Source organism: Mastigoproctus giganteus, chromosome 3, assembly GCF_048544385.1.
Source record: "Mastigoproctus giganteus isolate SK-2022 chromosome 3, ASM4854438v1, whole genome shotgun sequence".
Lineage (NCBI taxonomy): Eukaryota > Metazoa > Arthropoda > Arachnida > Uropygi > Thelyphonidae > Mastigoproctus > Mastigoproctus giganteus.
In genome coordinates, this window is record NC_143577.1 from 74,464,356 (window position 1) to 74,481,457 (window position 17,102).

Sequence of the window (17,102 nt, forward strand, 5' to 3'; positions counted from 1 at the left end):
TGCTCCTGCCATTGATCCTCAACATCATGATGATGTTTAGGATAATTGCGATCAAGTCAGTAATGAATCTGAAGTTGAATAATACTAAAATAATAAAAGTAATAATCTTATACCTTTCTTTATTGGTTTTGGGTTTTATTTTTATTGAATTTTAAATTTCATCGTATTAACAATAAATTTTTTTTGTAAGTTTTTTTTTTTTTTTAAATTTACAGTTCAAAAATTAGGGTGTGTCTTCCATGCTGCAGCATCTTATAAGCTGACAAATATGGTAATTCAAAAATCAACTCTGCCAGAAACTATTTTATCTGGTTCCAGATTTTATTGCTTTATTTTAACTCTTTTTTTCTAATATTTTATAAAAAGGATGTAAGGAATATGTCATTTCTTAATCTCTCTTTCTTTCTCTGTGTAGTTAGTCAGTTTCGCTATGCTGACCATGAAGCATTTGTTTTGGCCCCATTATCATCTCTTCCCTGGGAAGCAGTTTTAGCTTCGGCAGGACTTGGATTTGCTCTTTCTTTGTTGTTTTTCATAGATCAGAACATTTCTGCAGCTATGGTAAATAATCCTACTAATAAGTAAGTACTTGTATTTGATAAATTGTATGACATGATTGAAATGACCACACACACAAACATGTGATATATAGTGCTGAAGCTACCATACAGCCAGATCTACCACTAAGGAAGACCTGAGTTAATACCGATTCATTTAACAACTTTCTTCATATACAATATATATTTACAAAAATATATACTGCTCATTTTTTAAAACCCAGGAATTTGTTTATTGTCTTCATCAGACAGAAACAGTTCATGGAAATTTTATGGAATTATGTTTCTTGGGTTCAGGTTTTGAGTTTTCGAAAAGCAAACGTTGGGAACTGTCAATTTTTTGTAGCGAATGAATTTCCATATTGAGGCACTATTTACAATTCAGAAACCAAATTGTAGTATAATACTAAAGAGACAAAGTTTGGTTAAATAATCAAACCTTTCTTGTACACACGGAGCATCAATAAGAGCAACATGACCTCCTCTCTTAGACCTGTAGGTTTTACTTTTGTTACCTTTTACCATAAAAGTAGTCTGTATACACTTACCACTTTCTTTATAGTTTACTGTTCAATGTAATGAAATGTCCCAATGTAAATTTAAGAGTGTAAAGAAATGAATTAAAAAGTAGAGTGCTGCTTAATGGGACCAGTGCCAAATGTTTTCTTTTTCAAAGTCCCCCTCCTCCCAGTAGGTAAACTGTACTATAGTAGATCACTACAAGAGATGTCAAATATGGCTGTAAAAGGGGGGGGGAGGATATATGATTAAGCAAAAAAAAATAAAGAATGACATAAACATTAATATAGGGTAGCATCTCATTATCCTCTAAACCTGCCAAAGGGCTGGTTTTGAAAGGCTATGGTCTTATGCTATGAAAACCAGTAACAAACATAGTACTTTCTTTCCTAGTGAAGAAGCTTGGGCAGAAATTTTCTAAAGCTCACTCCCACACATTGCCCTATAATGAAAAATTAAGGAGAAGTGGGACTGGCAGCATTAAATTAAACCAAATGAATAAAACATACAAAAAAAAAAAAAAAAAAAAAACATGCAGTGTTGACGTCAGTAAAGCACCAATTATCATCAACGCAAGGTGTCTTGTCCATTACTCAGTTTGTTTAGTTTATTCTCTGCTCTGTGGTGCAAAGATATTGTTGAAAATGTCAAAAAAAACCCTGTTACTCTGGGTAAAAGGGATAAGAAGAAGAGGAATCATTTAAGTTTATCTATAGAACTGAAAATGAATTTGTTGAAGAAACTGGGCTGCAGTGTAAGTGTGAGATGTCTTACAGAAGAGTTTGGTGTTGGAATGACCACCATCTACGACCTGAAGAAAGAGAAGGATAAACTGTTCAAGTTCTATGCTAAAAGAAGTTAATGAAAAATAGAAAAACACTGCATAAAGCTAAAAATGAAGATCTCGATTGTGTTTTGAAAGAGTAGATCCCTCAGCATCGCAGTGAACAGATGCCACTTACCAGTCAGCTGATCATGGAACAAGCAAAGATCTATCATAAAGGCTTTAAATTTTTAAAGATCTGTGGTGATAAAGCATCTGCTGATCACGAGGCAGCAGAGAAATTTTTTGACTAGTTTTCCAAGGTCATCCGATGAAAATCTGATGGCTGAAAAAGTCTATAATGCTGATGAAGCATCATTGTTTTGGAATTATTGCTCCAGGAAGACACTAACTACAGCTGATGAGACAGCCCCAACAGGAATTAAGGATGTCAAGGACAGATTAACTGTGATGGGATGTACTAATGCAGCAGGCATGCATAAGTGTAAACTTGCTGTGATACGCCAAAGCTTGCGTTCTCGTTGATTTAAAGGAGTGAATTTCTTACCAGTCCATTATTATGCTAACAAAAAGGCATTGATCACCAGGAATTTCTTTTCTGATTGGTTTCACAAACATTTTGTACCAGCAGCTCGTGCTCACTGCAGGAAAGCTGGATTGGATGATGATTGCAAGATTTTGTTATTTCTTGACAACTGTTCTGCTCATCGTCCACCTGAAATGCTCATCAAAAATAATGTTTATGCCATGTACTTTCCTCCAAATGTGACTTTATTAATTCAGCCATGTGATCAGGGTATCCTTAGATCAATGAAATGTAAATATAAAAACACTTTCTTGAACAGCATGTTGGCAGCAGTGAACAGAGTATAATAATAATAATGTGCAACAGTATCAAAATCTTTCCTAAAATCGAAGTATATGATATCAAAGTAATTTTTTGCATTCAGTTCCTTTTTGGCCACATCATAGTATCTAATAAAACTGGTCAGACAAGGCTTTCCCTTAACACACCCATGCTGTGTCTGAACTATAACTGCAGACTTGTCTAGATGATGCTGAATGCTTCTTTAGTAACTCCATTATTTTCCCCAGAACAGAAGTTAAACTAACAGGTCTGTAATTACCTGTGTAAAACTTTGTTCCCCTTTGTGAGTTGCAGACACATTCATAAAGTGTGAATTCAGAAAAATTCAGTTTATCAGATAAACACATTACAGTTGGTCGTTGACTTATGACCAACTTCTGTTCTGATTGACAGGTCGTAAGTCGATCTGGTCGTATGTCAGCTATATATTTATTAACAGTATTTTTTACCCTTTCTAATCTTTTTATCATCTTTATAATTTATTTTTATAATCTTTTAAATTTTTATCATCTTTTATTTTTCATTTTAAATACAGTAATGTTTTTATCTTTTACTTAGCGATACTGTACATAACTTCGTTTCTACGCCTAGGCTATCTCTCTCTCTCTATTCAAACATTCTCTACATTTTAATTGGTTTATTATTCATACTGTTTATAAAAAACAAAACTACAATCTATAATTATATTGTACATAATGTGAAAAATAATACTGTACATAATGTACTGCAAACACAAAAATACAATCTAGAATTAATGTAAAAATCAATACAAATGAAATTTACAAAATCAATTTTTAATCTTTGCTTGTGCTGGGTTGTGCATCATCAGGGTCATGTTCTTGGGTTGAGGTAGGAGATGTTTATTTATAGAGATATTATGCAAAGAAAATCTTTTTTTAAAATGCTTAAACCACCCAGTACTAGCCTGAAAATCTTCTGCGTAATCATCTCCGGCACATGATTTTAAACTCTGAAACAAACTTCTAGCCTTTGCTTGCACTGTGTGAAGGCTCATGGGTGTATTTTTTTGTATTAAATCTTCCATCCACATAAACAACAATTTCTCTATTTCATGGATGGGTTCCTGTCGTTGTTTGGTTAAAATTGTAGACTTAATAGGTGCAGAACCTTTCACAGCTTCCTGAATTCTTTCTTTGTCCTTAAGTATCGTCGATACCATGCGTGGGATGTGATAACTTCAAGTTACGTGCTATCGTATTCACTTTCTTTCACTTTCATTTTACACTCTAAATCAATAGTTTTCCTTGACTTCTTATCTGACGTATATGTAGATGAAGGCATTTTCCTTTTACTAAACATTTTATGGGTATTTCAGTAGAATTTTAATTAATACACCACACGCAACAGATGCTTGAAAGCAACTGGGTTTATGTGAGAGAGAGCGACTAAGTGTATGTGCCTCCTCACCTGGGTTATGGGTGTCCTCAGTAGTGACTTCCTGATTTATTAATTTATTAATTTATTTATTATTTATTATTATTTTTTTTTTTGTGGTTGTAAGTGCGGCTGGTCGCAAGTCGCATAGGTCGTAAGTCGACAACCAAGTGTACTTGTGTTTATCTGATAAAGTTGGTTGTTTTTTTTCTTGGTTTTCAAAATTGCTTAAAAAATGAAAGCTGTAGTCTGCAGCCATTGAACAGCATTGTTTTATATATTCATTAATGATATTGCTGATGGTCCATCAGGCTTAATGACTAAGTTTGCAGATGGTATAAAGGTTGGTAGGCAGTGGTGAGCTTTAAATATTTTAGCAATGGGCTCGCAGTTTTTCCAACTTTCTACCGAGTAAATCTGATCGGTCATGGAAGTGATGTCATCCATGGCTTCCGCCAGAGGCACTTCCCACGCTCTCACTACTAGTAGTGTGATTAGAGCATGTGATGCATTTTTCGTGACTAGTATGATATCTTGATTCAGGGGAGGGGGACAGACGAGGCTTATTCCCCCCCTTAACCAAGCATATAAGTGTATATGTATAATGTTCCTAGGTTTACCTAAAAAAAAACACTCAAAAACCTGGTCATCATGCCCCCCCTTTACAATTATACCTAGATATGATAGTGTATAGAGTTATAACTTTTTAGAATTTTTGAATAGTATGACTTCACAATCATGCTTTTTATTATTATTATTATTATTATTATTAGCTCTATGGTGTAAGGAAGCCTGAGGCTTATACTGCAGCAGCCAAAAAAAAAAAAAAAGAAAAAAACCTCAAATACCCCAAGAGAGAGAGAGAGAGAGAGAGAGAGAGAGAGAGTCAGAAGTAGAAGGGAATCACCAAGAAAGAGAATGATGATGTACCATGACAGAGTTGAACTAACATTCAGGAGTCAACCTACATAAAATACAATAGATGTCCACAACTATACTCTTAAAAAACCCAAAATCAATGTTTAAAGAAATTTCAATACAGAAAAAATAAGAAACATAACCATTTTTACTGGAACTGTTTAGTCCTAACTATATAAATCTGTCCCCCATACCAATGAAACTACAGTAAATATTAAATATCTTGCATTAAATATTCCACGCGGTTCTTTTACTGAATATTTCTTGTTTATCAGACTACGGCCAATTCTACATGCGTCCCCCATTCCCATTTTGTTATTCAATGCAAGACCTTGATGTTGTCAAGGTCTTGCATTGAATCAATGCATTAATTCAATGCATGGTCCTTGAGGTTGTCACAGACATTCTCTCAGATATGCCAGTCAAGCTGTACTTGCTACCTGGGAGTCCAAAACGCTGATGGAACTGATATTCGGATGACACTCAAATCAAGTGGACCCTATTTCAACGAAGTCCGGACGGTCTGTGACAGCCAAAAACTCTGCTCGCACCTTCATGATGGTGGGACTGTTAGTAATCCTGGGTATAACCTCCATGCACAAGTACATGGTGGGTGACCACCCAGGTGTGAACCAACGTAAGCAGGGGTCGAGGTGTGGTGCCCACACCACATGGAGGAATGCCGCCCCTCTATGTTACCGGGCAGTACTAGGTGGTAGATGACTCCCATCAACCGGTGAAATACCATCACTTTGCTTATTGGAGGCTTGAAGCGGTGGAACCCATGTTTAGTCTCTAGAGCTAAGTTCCGGTCAACCATTCCCTATCTCTTCCATCATGCAGTATGATTGATGACTTTTGAGGTTATGATGAACGTCGCGGCGAGATCCAATATTCCTTATGTTTCGAGGGTATAGCTCTAAAACGGTGTTTGCAGGCCGGCTGTTAGTTAGTACACCGGACCGAACCTATTGGTAACTCTTTAGAAGGCTTCTGGATCAGCTAGTGTATAATCTTGCTACCTCTACTCTGCCAGATAGTGACTGGAGGGAGTCCGAGCAGTGTATATGCGGGGAGCATTGTCAAGGCCACGTTATGTCAAGGATCTGGGTATATTATTACCACGTGTACGCCATATCCAAAAATTTCATTACTTCATACAGCATGTCCCACCCACTTTTCTTACTATTGAATACACCATGAATTGTCAAACTAATAGAGCAAGCTTATCTGCAAAAAGATCTAAACCTCCCAAGCACTTCCTAATTCATTTCACAAATATACGTGATCTCAGTTCTAATCTCAACGATGTCCATTTCCACTTGCAGTCTGCCAAACCCCATGTACTTTTTCTGACAGAATCTCAGTTATCGGTTGATTCAAGTACTGCTCATCTCAGATGCCCAAATTATTCGCTGTATGATTCCTTTCGCCTCAAAGGTGGTACTTGTGCATATGTCCGTTCTGATATTCCCTGTCAGACAATATTCTGATATTCCCTGACTTGGCAATTTGGAATCTCCTCTCTTTGATCTCCTCTGGTTTAAAATCTCTCTACCTCATTGTGTCAAATTCATCTGTTGTCACTATCATTCTCCCAACTCCACTAATCACTTGGAGCTCTTTGACTCTTTGCAACTTGACTTTCTCCAGTCCAACTTTCCTAACAGTGAGGTAATTATCCTTGGTGATTTTAATGTTCACAACTCCAGCTAGCTTCCGTTTTCTAGTCACACCGACCCAGCAGGTCGAGATGCTGAGGCTTTTGCAATTACTAATGATCTAGCACAGATTGTTCATTTACCTACAAGAATACCGGACAATCCTAATCATACAGCCAATACGCTTGATCTTTTTCTCACAAACAACCCTTCTAAGTACATGGTCAAAGTGAAAGGTCCTTTGGGCACGTCAGATCACAACTTGGTGATTGTCTCTTCTCCAATGGAACCTTTATCTCATGGCTATTCCCAACCTCGTGTTGTTTGGCATTACAAAAATGCAAAATGGGATGACCTGCGAGACTTCTTTTCTTCTTTTCCTTGATCGAATTACTGTTTCAGAACTCCTGATGTCAACGTTTGCTCAGATCGTGTCAGTGAAATTATTCTTGCAGGAATGGAATCCTTTATCCCACACTCCACTTTAAAATCTCATCCTTTATCTAAACCTTGGTTTTCCAATAAATGTGCTAAGGCTGTTCAAGAGAAGAATGTTGCATATCGTAATTGGCTTGTTTCTAATTCTTCAGTTTCATTTTCTGCCTACACCAAAGCTCGCAACAATTGTAAAGCAGTTATTAATCAGTCCAAACTAGAGTTTGAACAGGCTAAGAGTAGAAAACTTGCTTCTTGCCCTAATGGTAGCCGAGCATTCTGGTCTCTTGCCAAAGCTATTGGCTGCAACTTTTGCCCATGTCTGCTCCCACTTCTGTCCAAATCAGATGGTTCTGTTGTCACTTCAGCCAAGGATAAAGCTGACCTGCTAGCACCCCATTTTTATTCCATCTCATGTATTAATGATCTTGATAAAACACCTCCCACCATTCCCAACACGCTCCATTCAATGCCTCCTGTGGTCTTCCATCAAAAGGATATCAGAAGGATTTTGATGAATCTTGATGCTAAGAAAGCTCCATGTCCTGATGGTATTTCTCCACTTGTTCTCAAAACCTGTGCTCCTGAACTTACTCCTATTCTTTGCCGCCTTTTTTCACTTTCTTATTTCAAAGGTGTTTTTCCTTCTGCTTGGAAATTTGCTCATATCCAGCCAGTTCCTAAAAAGGGTGACAAATCCCTCCCATCCAATTATCGTTCCATTGCAATTACTTCTACTCTTTCTAAAGTAATGGAGAAATCAATTAACCGCCAACTCTTAACTACCTTGAAACCTTCCGTCTGATCAATGATTGCCAGTGTGGATTCCGTCAGTGTCGATCCACTGGTGATATTCTGGCTTATGTTACCCATTTATGGACTAATTCAATGGAAAGGTTCAGTGAAACAAAAGTAGTTGCTCTTGACATCACAAAGGCTTTTGATCGTGTTTGGCATAAAGGTCTTCTAAACAAGCTTCCATCTTATGGTTTGCCAACTGTTTTTAGTAATTGGTTATCCAGTTTTCTCTCTGATTGCTCACTGAGGGTGATGGTAGATGGCTCTCTGTCTTCTAACTTCTCCACCAATGCCGGTGTTCCCCAAGGTTCAGTTCTTTCCCCCACTCTTTTCCTCTTGTATATTAATGACCTTCTTCCATTGACTGGAAATCCTATCCATAGTTTTGCCGATGATAGCACATTGCATTCCACTTTCCATTTTAAGAAACATTGTCCTACTCAATCAGCTTCAATTTTTCGAAAATTTGCTACCAATTCCTTAAATGCCGATCTTCAGGTAATTCTCCAGTGGGGCAAAGACAACTTAGTTGATTTCAACCCTTCTAAAACTCAGTCTTGTCTTATATCTCGCAAAAAGGATTCTTCTGCTCCTATGCTTATCTTTAGTGACACTCCAATTTCTAGACAAAATGATATATCTCTTTTGGGGATTACCCTGACTTCTAATCTCTCTTGGCTCAAGCACATTACAAATATTGCTTCCTCTGCATCTAAAAAACTTGGTTTTCTCTTTCGCTCTCGGTGTTACTTTTCTTCCAAACAACTGCTCACTCTGTATAAATCGCAAATCCGCCCTGCCATGGAATATTGTTCTCACATCTGGGGTGGTGCCCCCGAAACCTCTCTCAGGCTTCTTGATTCCATTCAGAAGAGGGCAGTTAGGTTAATTAATGATTCATCTCTAACAGAGTCTCTCCACTCGCTTTCTCATAGACGTACTGTTTCTGATGCATGCCTCTTCTACAGATACTTCCATGGGCACTGTTCTTCTGAAGTGGCTTCTATAATTCCCGCTCTCTCTTTCAAAACAGTCCGAACACGTGCTGCCACCAGCCGACATCCAATTACTGTCCAACTTCAAACCCACAGAACCAACTTTTCATCTTCCTCATTTATTCATTCAACTGCCGTTTTCTGGAACAACCTTCCTTCATACGGTATTTCCTGAAAATTACAATCTACAGAAGTTCAAGTCCAATGTCAACAAATATCTTCTTTCGTCTTCTCAATCTCCAACCCAAGCATGGTACTAAGTACTATAGGTTCTAATACCTCTCGTGTTTGGGGTTCACATAAAAAAAAAAAAAAAGACCATGAATTCAAACACAATACGTGCCAGGACAGGATCACTTGACTACGGTCGTGTCCAGGCACTTTGTGGTCTAGAATCCCTTTTATACGGAATTCCGACTACTACATTCAATTTCCAAATTTGTTTAAATGCATATCTCTTGAGATACTGTTTACAGAAATGGTTATAGACCAGTTCACATTATTCCTCAATCTCCTTTCCCCATTTAAAGAAAATTAACCTAAGGTCTGCTGTTGATTTGCAGATTTGAGAATTCTTTCTTTCCAAAGAACAGAAAAGAGATTAACCTTACAAAATACTCTGCTCTCGAGAGCAGAGGAGGTTTATAGATTGATTATGTTTCAGAAAGACCGAACATTAGTGCCTGCCGGAAGCACAAAAAAGAAAAACTACCAAATGTAGATATTTATTTATGGACCGATCATAGAATTTGATTCAGTTTGCATATTTCTGCACAATACAGTAGAATCCCACACAGAATCATCCAATACAAAAGAAATGTAAACTGTATATAGCAATTCAAAGCTGCATAAGCATGCATTGTACGTTGTACTCTACAGGCTTATACAGTTCTAAAATAATCACTACTGTTCTCCTATTTGAAAGATGTTGGATTTTTTTAGTTGTTTGCTTAGACATACTTCCTGAAATTACTACTGCAATATGATTGCAACAATACAAGTATTTATCATATCACTGGAACAATACAAATATTTGTCAACTATTTCTTTTTTTTGTCTCGCATTTTCATTACATTCCATTGTTAGATGCCCTTAACAGCTGCGTATGTCACTTCAACTACAAGATCAGTACTTCATTCGATGCTGTTTCACAGAGACATTTAGATACATTGCAATTGCAAGTATGCATCTCTTACTTTAGTTATCATAAATCCATTGTGTCATGTCTTCCAGAATTATGAAAATTTTATTTTCTTTTTTTAATGAAAACCCCAAACACGAGAGGTATTAGAACCTATAGTACTTAATACCATGCTTGGGTTGGAGGTTGAGAGAAGACGAAAGAAGATATTTGTTGACATTAGACTTGAATTTCTGTAGACTGTAATTTTCAGGAAATATGTATGAAGGAAAGTTGTTCCAGAAAACGGCAGTTGAATGAATAAACGAGGAAGATGAAAAGTTGGTTCTGTGAGTTTGAAGTTGGACAGTAAATAGATGTTGGCTGGTGGTGGCACGTGTTTGGACTGTTTTCAAAGAGAGAGCAGGAATTATAGAAGCCAATTCAGAACAGTGCCCATGGAAGTATCTGTAGAAAAGGCATGCAGCAGAAACAGTGTCTATGAGACAGCGAGTGGAGAGACTCTGTTAGAGATGAGTCATTAATTAACCTAACTGCCCTCTTCTGAATGGAATCTAGATGCCTGAGAGAGGTTTTGGGAGCACTGCCGAAGGTGAGCAGGAGTAGCAGTGCGTAGCACACGCTTCTTGATTAGACCGGGGTTCGAGTCCGTGACCACCAAATACGGAGGATGTGGAAAGGTCAGGGAGTGACCACCGCATATCCCCGGAGCAATATGGCCCTGGTTGCTAATGCTCCTAAAAACCAAATAACAACAACAGCCACCAATGCAATTTGTTGATTCCTGCTTCAAAGAAAGTTTTTTTCTTGAGCTTCCAGAAATGCATCCACTGCAGCAATAACATCATTGTCAGCTGGAAAATGGATGCCTGCCTGCCTAGTATTTTTTTAAAATTACAGGTGAAAGGAAACAGGTGAAAGTCCGAGATCAGGTGAATATAGGGAATGGTCCAAGATTTCAAAGCCACATAGCAATGGCAGACTTGTGAGCAGGCATGTTGTCTTGGTGGAACAAGATTCCTTTTCTAAGTTTTCCTCAGCATTTGTCTTTGATGTTTTCATGAAAATGCCTCACGAGGTCTGCATAATATGCCCCTGTGACTGTCTAGCCTTTCTGAAGGTAATACACTGGCAACATTCCATCAATTTCCCCAAAAACTGATGCCACCACCACCTGCCAGACAAGGGTGTGCCAAGGCTAGTTCCTGCCCAGGTGACAGTCCTAATTAGCTGCCCCCCCCATATATATTTGTGGCTGTTCGTGTAAAATTTCATCCTAGGAATTATAAGAAATAGATAAATATATTTAAAAATGTTAATTTTATTTACATCAAATTAACAGTTTTTATAGAAGATAAATCTCTCATACAAATATCACATTAAAGCTATATAATATAATTTAATTGTATAAAAGAAAAATTAACATTCTGAAATAACTAAATTTTATATTAAATAAAAAATATCTATTTTTAATAAAAATTATAATTTATTCTTAATAATAAATTATTAATATGTTATTTTCTAGTAAATTAATAATGATAATAATTTACTAGGAAAGTAAAATTAACTTTCATAGCTTTTTTTATTGCATACTTATTACAACATCTGAAATGTCACAGTTTTATTTTCAGTACTAATAATACCGTACTTAAATTTGAAATTATTTCTTGTTTCATATTTGATCGTAAATAAATTTTTATGATCTTTTAAGTTTGGAAAAAGATCTTTTCCCCAGATGCCACTGTTACGGGCACTGTGAGAAAAAACATCAATAACAAAGGCTATCTGAATATTAAGCTGTTGCTTTCCAAATACTTTACAAATTTAAACTTACAATATGGATACAATACTTACAATACAATACTTTTAACGACTAGTGAAATTAAATTTAAGCTATCCAACAAAAGTGATGAAGTTCTCACCAAAGTATCGATAACAAAGGCTATCTGAATATCAAGCTGTAGCTTTCCAAATACTTAATTAAATACAAAAATAAACTACATGACTATAGTAATTCAAACAATATATTAACTATAGTTTAGTAGATTAAAAATTGTAAGGTCATCTGTAAGAACATTTGAAACCTGTAAGGTCATCATATTCGCTTATGATCTGACTAATTTTTTCAGGTAGATCTTGAGCCAGATAAGAAACAATGCCAACCAGGTGCTATCAGATCCTTGTCTTTGGTCTCAAGTTAATAAATTTAAAATTAGTCTGTCTAAGACGAAGATGATGCTTTTCAAATTCAAAATTCAACAACCACCACAAATCAAAATTTATAGACGTTTACCCATTGTGACTAAAACTAAATATTTAGGTGTCATTATTAATCACAAACTCAGCTTCTTCCAGGTTTTTATCATTCAAATTTCTAGCTCTGAATGGAGTCTATCAAGGAAAACTCTGCATCTATATTATCAGGCTGTCTTCTTCCCTATGATAATTTATTCTGCTGGGGTATGATTCCATATGGTAGGTTATACAAACTTCCAATCAAAACTGAATTTCATTCAGTGGTTTATCTATTACTTATGTGTGCAGAACAGTTGCTCTCCAAGTTATCGCTGGCCGTGTCCCATTCAATCTTCTCCTAATCTATTGGAGTTTGTTTCTAAAAAAGACGATTCCTATAAGTATACTTGTCATTAAGATCAAACTGCAGTCTGATACCAAGAATAAGCAAAGAAGCTGCTTCAACGAACTAATAAATATCTGGTAGACCAGGTGAGTCTGCCAGATATTTATTAGTTCATTGAAGCAGCTATTTATTTGCAGCAGTTGAAGCAGGTATTTATTAGTTACACTTCAGTGTTGTGGAACAGGTTTCCCATTATCTGCGAGAGTCATTCATATGGATGATCAACAACTTAGAGCAGCAATTGTTATATTTAATGGCAAATTGGTAGTGATTACTATAGACTTGCTGTGCACAGGATACTCAGTATGTGCGAATGTCGAGTCAGAAGTGGGAAAAACAAGTGGGAGATATCTAGAATACCCGAGAAAAGTGCTTGATCACTTAAGTAATTTTCCAACAGTAATTTGTATGGATTCTAAAGCTAAATCACCAATATGGTTTAATGAGACCAGGGATGAATGTCATAATATTCTTGAGGATTACATCAAAGAGATTAGATGTACATAACCTTGAGGCTGTCACAGACATTCTCTCACTCCCAGGTAGCAAGCCCAGCTTGTCACCTTTGAGTCTAAAATGCTGATGGAACTGATATTCGAGTGACACTCAAGTGGAACTTCAGTGAAGTCTGGTCATTCTGCGACAACCAAATCAACCAAATGCTTGCACCTTCACAATGGTTGGACTGTTAATAACCCATGTGTACAAGTCCTGAAATATGACACCTAGTATGCTGGAGGTGACCAGCACACTAGGTGCCATATTTCCCAGGTGCGAACCAACGTAAGCAGAGGCAGAGGAGTGGTGTTCATTCCATATGGATGAATGGCACTTCTCTGTGTTACCAGGCAATATTAGGTGGCAGATTGCTCTAATCAACCAGTGCAGTACCACCACATTGGTTATTAGACGTTTGAAGTGGTGGAACCCATGTTTAGTCTCCAGAAAAAAGTTCCAGCTATCCCCATCTCTTCCATCATACAGTATGATGGACATCCTTGTGAGATCCAATCTTCCTTACATTTTGAGGGTACAGCTCTAAAATGGTGTTCATACTAGCCAACCATGAGATAGTCCACAGACCAAACTTGTTAGTAACTCTCTAGGAGGCTTCCCGATCAGCTAGTAGTAGTAGTGGCATGTGATGCAACAAAGCAAGTGTATGAGCTTATGCAGCATCAGCCAACAAAAAAAAAAAAAAAAAAAAAAATCACACCATTCCCTCCAAATGCCTGTCCAGTTCCTCCTTAAATTTATTTAACCTGTCAACTTCCACAACGACAGATGGAAGTTTGTTCCAGCAATTAACCACTCGCTGGCTAAAGGCAAATTTCCGCACATCTATTCTACATCTGTCTTTTCTTAATTTGAATTTATGCCCCCTTAGGTTCATAATCTGAACAAGTGGAAGGATCCCATCAGAATTCAGCGTGCTCAACCCATTCAAGGCCTTATACACCTCAATCAGATCACCGCACAGGTGCCTAGTCTCCAGCCACTGCAATTTGCAGAACTTAAGCCTCTCTTGGTAAGAGGATCCCTTCATTCCCCTCACCAATCTTGTTGCCCTTCTCTGTACATGCTCAAGTAAATCTACATCCTTCCTAAAATGAGGCCTCCAGACCTGTATGCAGTACTCAAGGCGTGGCCTGACCATTGCCTTATACAGAGGGACAATCACCTCCTTCTCTCTGCTAGCAAAATTCCTATATATCATTGACAAAACCCCATGACCTGCCCTGGCAGCCTGTCTGCATTTCTCAGAAAACTTCATATCTGACTGCACAATTACTCCCAGGTCTTTTTCATTTTCTACCACCTTAAGTGTAGTACCACACAGTTGGTACGTTTCTCTGGGGTTACTTCTACCCATATGCAGTACTTTGCATTTTTCAAGGTTAAACTTCAGTTGCCACTTCTTAGCCCATCTGCCCAAATTATCTAGATCCTGTTGCAGTAGCACACTACCGTTACTGTCATTAACAACCTGCCAACCTTTGTATCATCTGCAAACTTTGACATTAAGCCTGATATACCTTCATCAATATCATTGATAAATATAACAAAACAACAGTGGACCTAACACCAAACCCTGTGGGGCTCCACTAATAACATTAGTCCACAAAGAGCAGCACCCATTGATTACCACCCTCTGTCTTCTCCCACTTAACCATCCTTTTATCCATTGTAGCAACTTACCCTTAATACCATTCTGCTCCAATTTGTATAATAGTCTTCCATGACGCAACAGTGTCAAAAGCTTTCCTGAAATCCAAATATATGATATCAGTATATAATCTTGCTGCCTCTACTCTGCCAGATGGTGACTAGAGGGAGTCTGAATGGTGTAAATGCAGGGCATTGTCAAGGCCACATTATGTCAAGGAACTGGGTATATTCTTGCCATATCCAAAAATTTCATTACTTCATACAACATGTCCTCCCCACCTTTTCTTACTACTGAATATATTATGAATAGTTAAACTAATAAAACAAACTTATCTGCAAAAAGAGCTAAACCTCCCAAACACTTCCTTGTTCATTTCACAAACATATGTGGTCTCAGTTCCAATCTCAATGATGTCCATTTCCACTTAGTCTGCCAAGTCCCATTTACTGTTTCTGCAGATTCCCAATTATTGGTTGATTCAACCACTGCTCATCCAGTTGTCCTAATTACACCACTCGGCATGGTTTTGATGTTTGTAAACTAATAGCTGTTTTTAATTCAGTGTTTAAGCTGATTTCAGAAATGTTATTTGTTTTTTTTTTCTATCATGTACTGTTTTTTTTACAAATCACTTAAGTTGAATGTTGTCATGAGTTGTATTATTTATTGAATGTATTTAGGAGTAAATGCTGGGAATTTGTAAACTAAATATTCACATGTTGGCATCACTGCCCTGTCATTTGTTTCCTGACCTTGAGAGCTCCATGTAGGAATGTTTCAGCGTGAGCTCAGTTTATTTTTAAGCTCATGTTAAACTTGTGCCAAGAAGTGAGTAAAATGTCTTCACTCAAAGTGTTTGAACAATCCAAACTTATTTTGTTATATTTGTGGAAATTATATAGTCCTCAAGCAAAGAGAAGATATTACAGAATTTGTAAAAAATGTGTATTGTGCTTATTTTGGAGTGAAACTCAGTGACAAAGATAAACAATAGGCTCCACATAAAGTCTGCCAAACCTGTGTTGAAGCATTGAGATTGGAGGAAAAATGGTAAAAGAAAGCTATGATATTTGCAATTTCCATGATGTGGCAGGAGCCTATAAACCACTATTATGACTATTACTTTTGCTCAGTTAATGTAGAGGAATACATTCAAAGATCATTGTGTATCCTAATATTCAAACTGCTATTAGTCCGACATGGAGATAACGTCCCAATTCCATGCCCTCCACTTATATTGGAGAATTTAGCAGCAGAGAGAGTGCTGAAAGTGAAGCTTCTGAAGATGAAACTGAAGTCTACACATGCAGAGACACTGAGTCCAGCCTTCAACTGTTTTCACAGCATGAACTCAATGATCTGGTAAGAGATTTAAATTTACAAAGGAATATGCAGAACTCCTTAGTTCTAGGCTTAAGTCAAAAAATCTTCTAGCACATGGGACATTTTTCTCATGTCACAGAGAATGAAAACTATTCCCCTATATGCTGGCAATCTTCAAGAAGTGGGTTGCAACACGAGTGTCAAGGTACATTTTTTTACGCCTCCTCATCGACTGCTTCCACAAAAATCTATGAAGTGTTAGTGAAGAACAGGATTAAAGGTTTCACCAGGACATTAAAGACATGGAGAAAAGGTACTAGAGGAGGTGGAATGATGGCTGACTTTCGCTGGATGCTGAAGAGGGACTGTAAAGTAGTAGGATCTTCAAAAAAATTAGAGAAACGAAAATCTGACCTCTCATAAATCAGTTTTTAAAATGAGAGGTGAATGTTTAGTGGACTTTTTATCACACTGCCCTTTTTAATAGTATTTTCAACATGTATTTAAATATAAAAGTCTGGTAAAAGTAGTATCAAATTTTCTTTTGTGATTTGTGAAGAAAACTGAAAAATGATGGAAGTCATTTTTGAAATCAGCATTAGAAAATTATTCAGAAACATCCTTTTCTGAGAAAACATCATTAAATTTTTTGTCAAAATGCAGAATAGTGTTAATCACTCTAAGATTCCTTCTGCTTCAAAGGTAGTACTTGTTCATGTCTGCTCTGATATTACCTGTCAGGGACCTAATAATTTGGAATCTCCTCTTTTTGAGCTTCTCTGGCATAAAATCTCTTTACCCCATTCTGTTAAATTCATATGTTGCCACTATCGATCTTCCAGTTCCATTAATCACTTGGAACTCTGACTTCCTTTCTTTGAAATTTGACTTTCTCCA

At 37.0% G+C, this 17,102-nt stretch overlaps 1 protein-coding gene across 1 annotated transcript in view; it reads left to right on the top strand.

The window, feature by feature from the left end:
- Positions 1 to 17,102, top strand: part of LOC150088085 (solute carrier family 4 member 11-like) — a 158,077-nt gene that overhangs the window by 117,149 nt on the left and 23,826 nt on the right. The window contains exon 11 of the mRNA XM_090370013.1: positions 416 to 581. Coding sequence (XP_090226139.1) covers positions 416 to 581 — 166 coding nt within the window. The remainder of the gene's footprint in view (positions 1 to 415; positions 582 to 17,102) is intronic.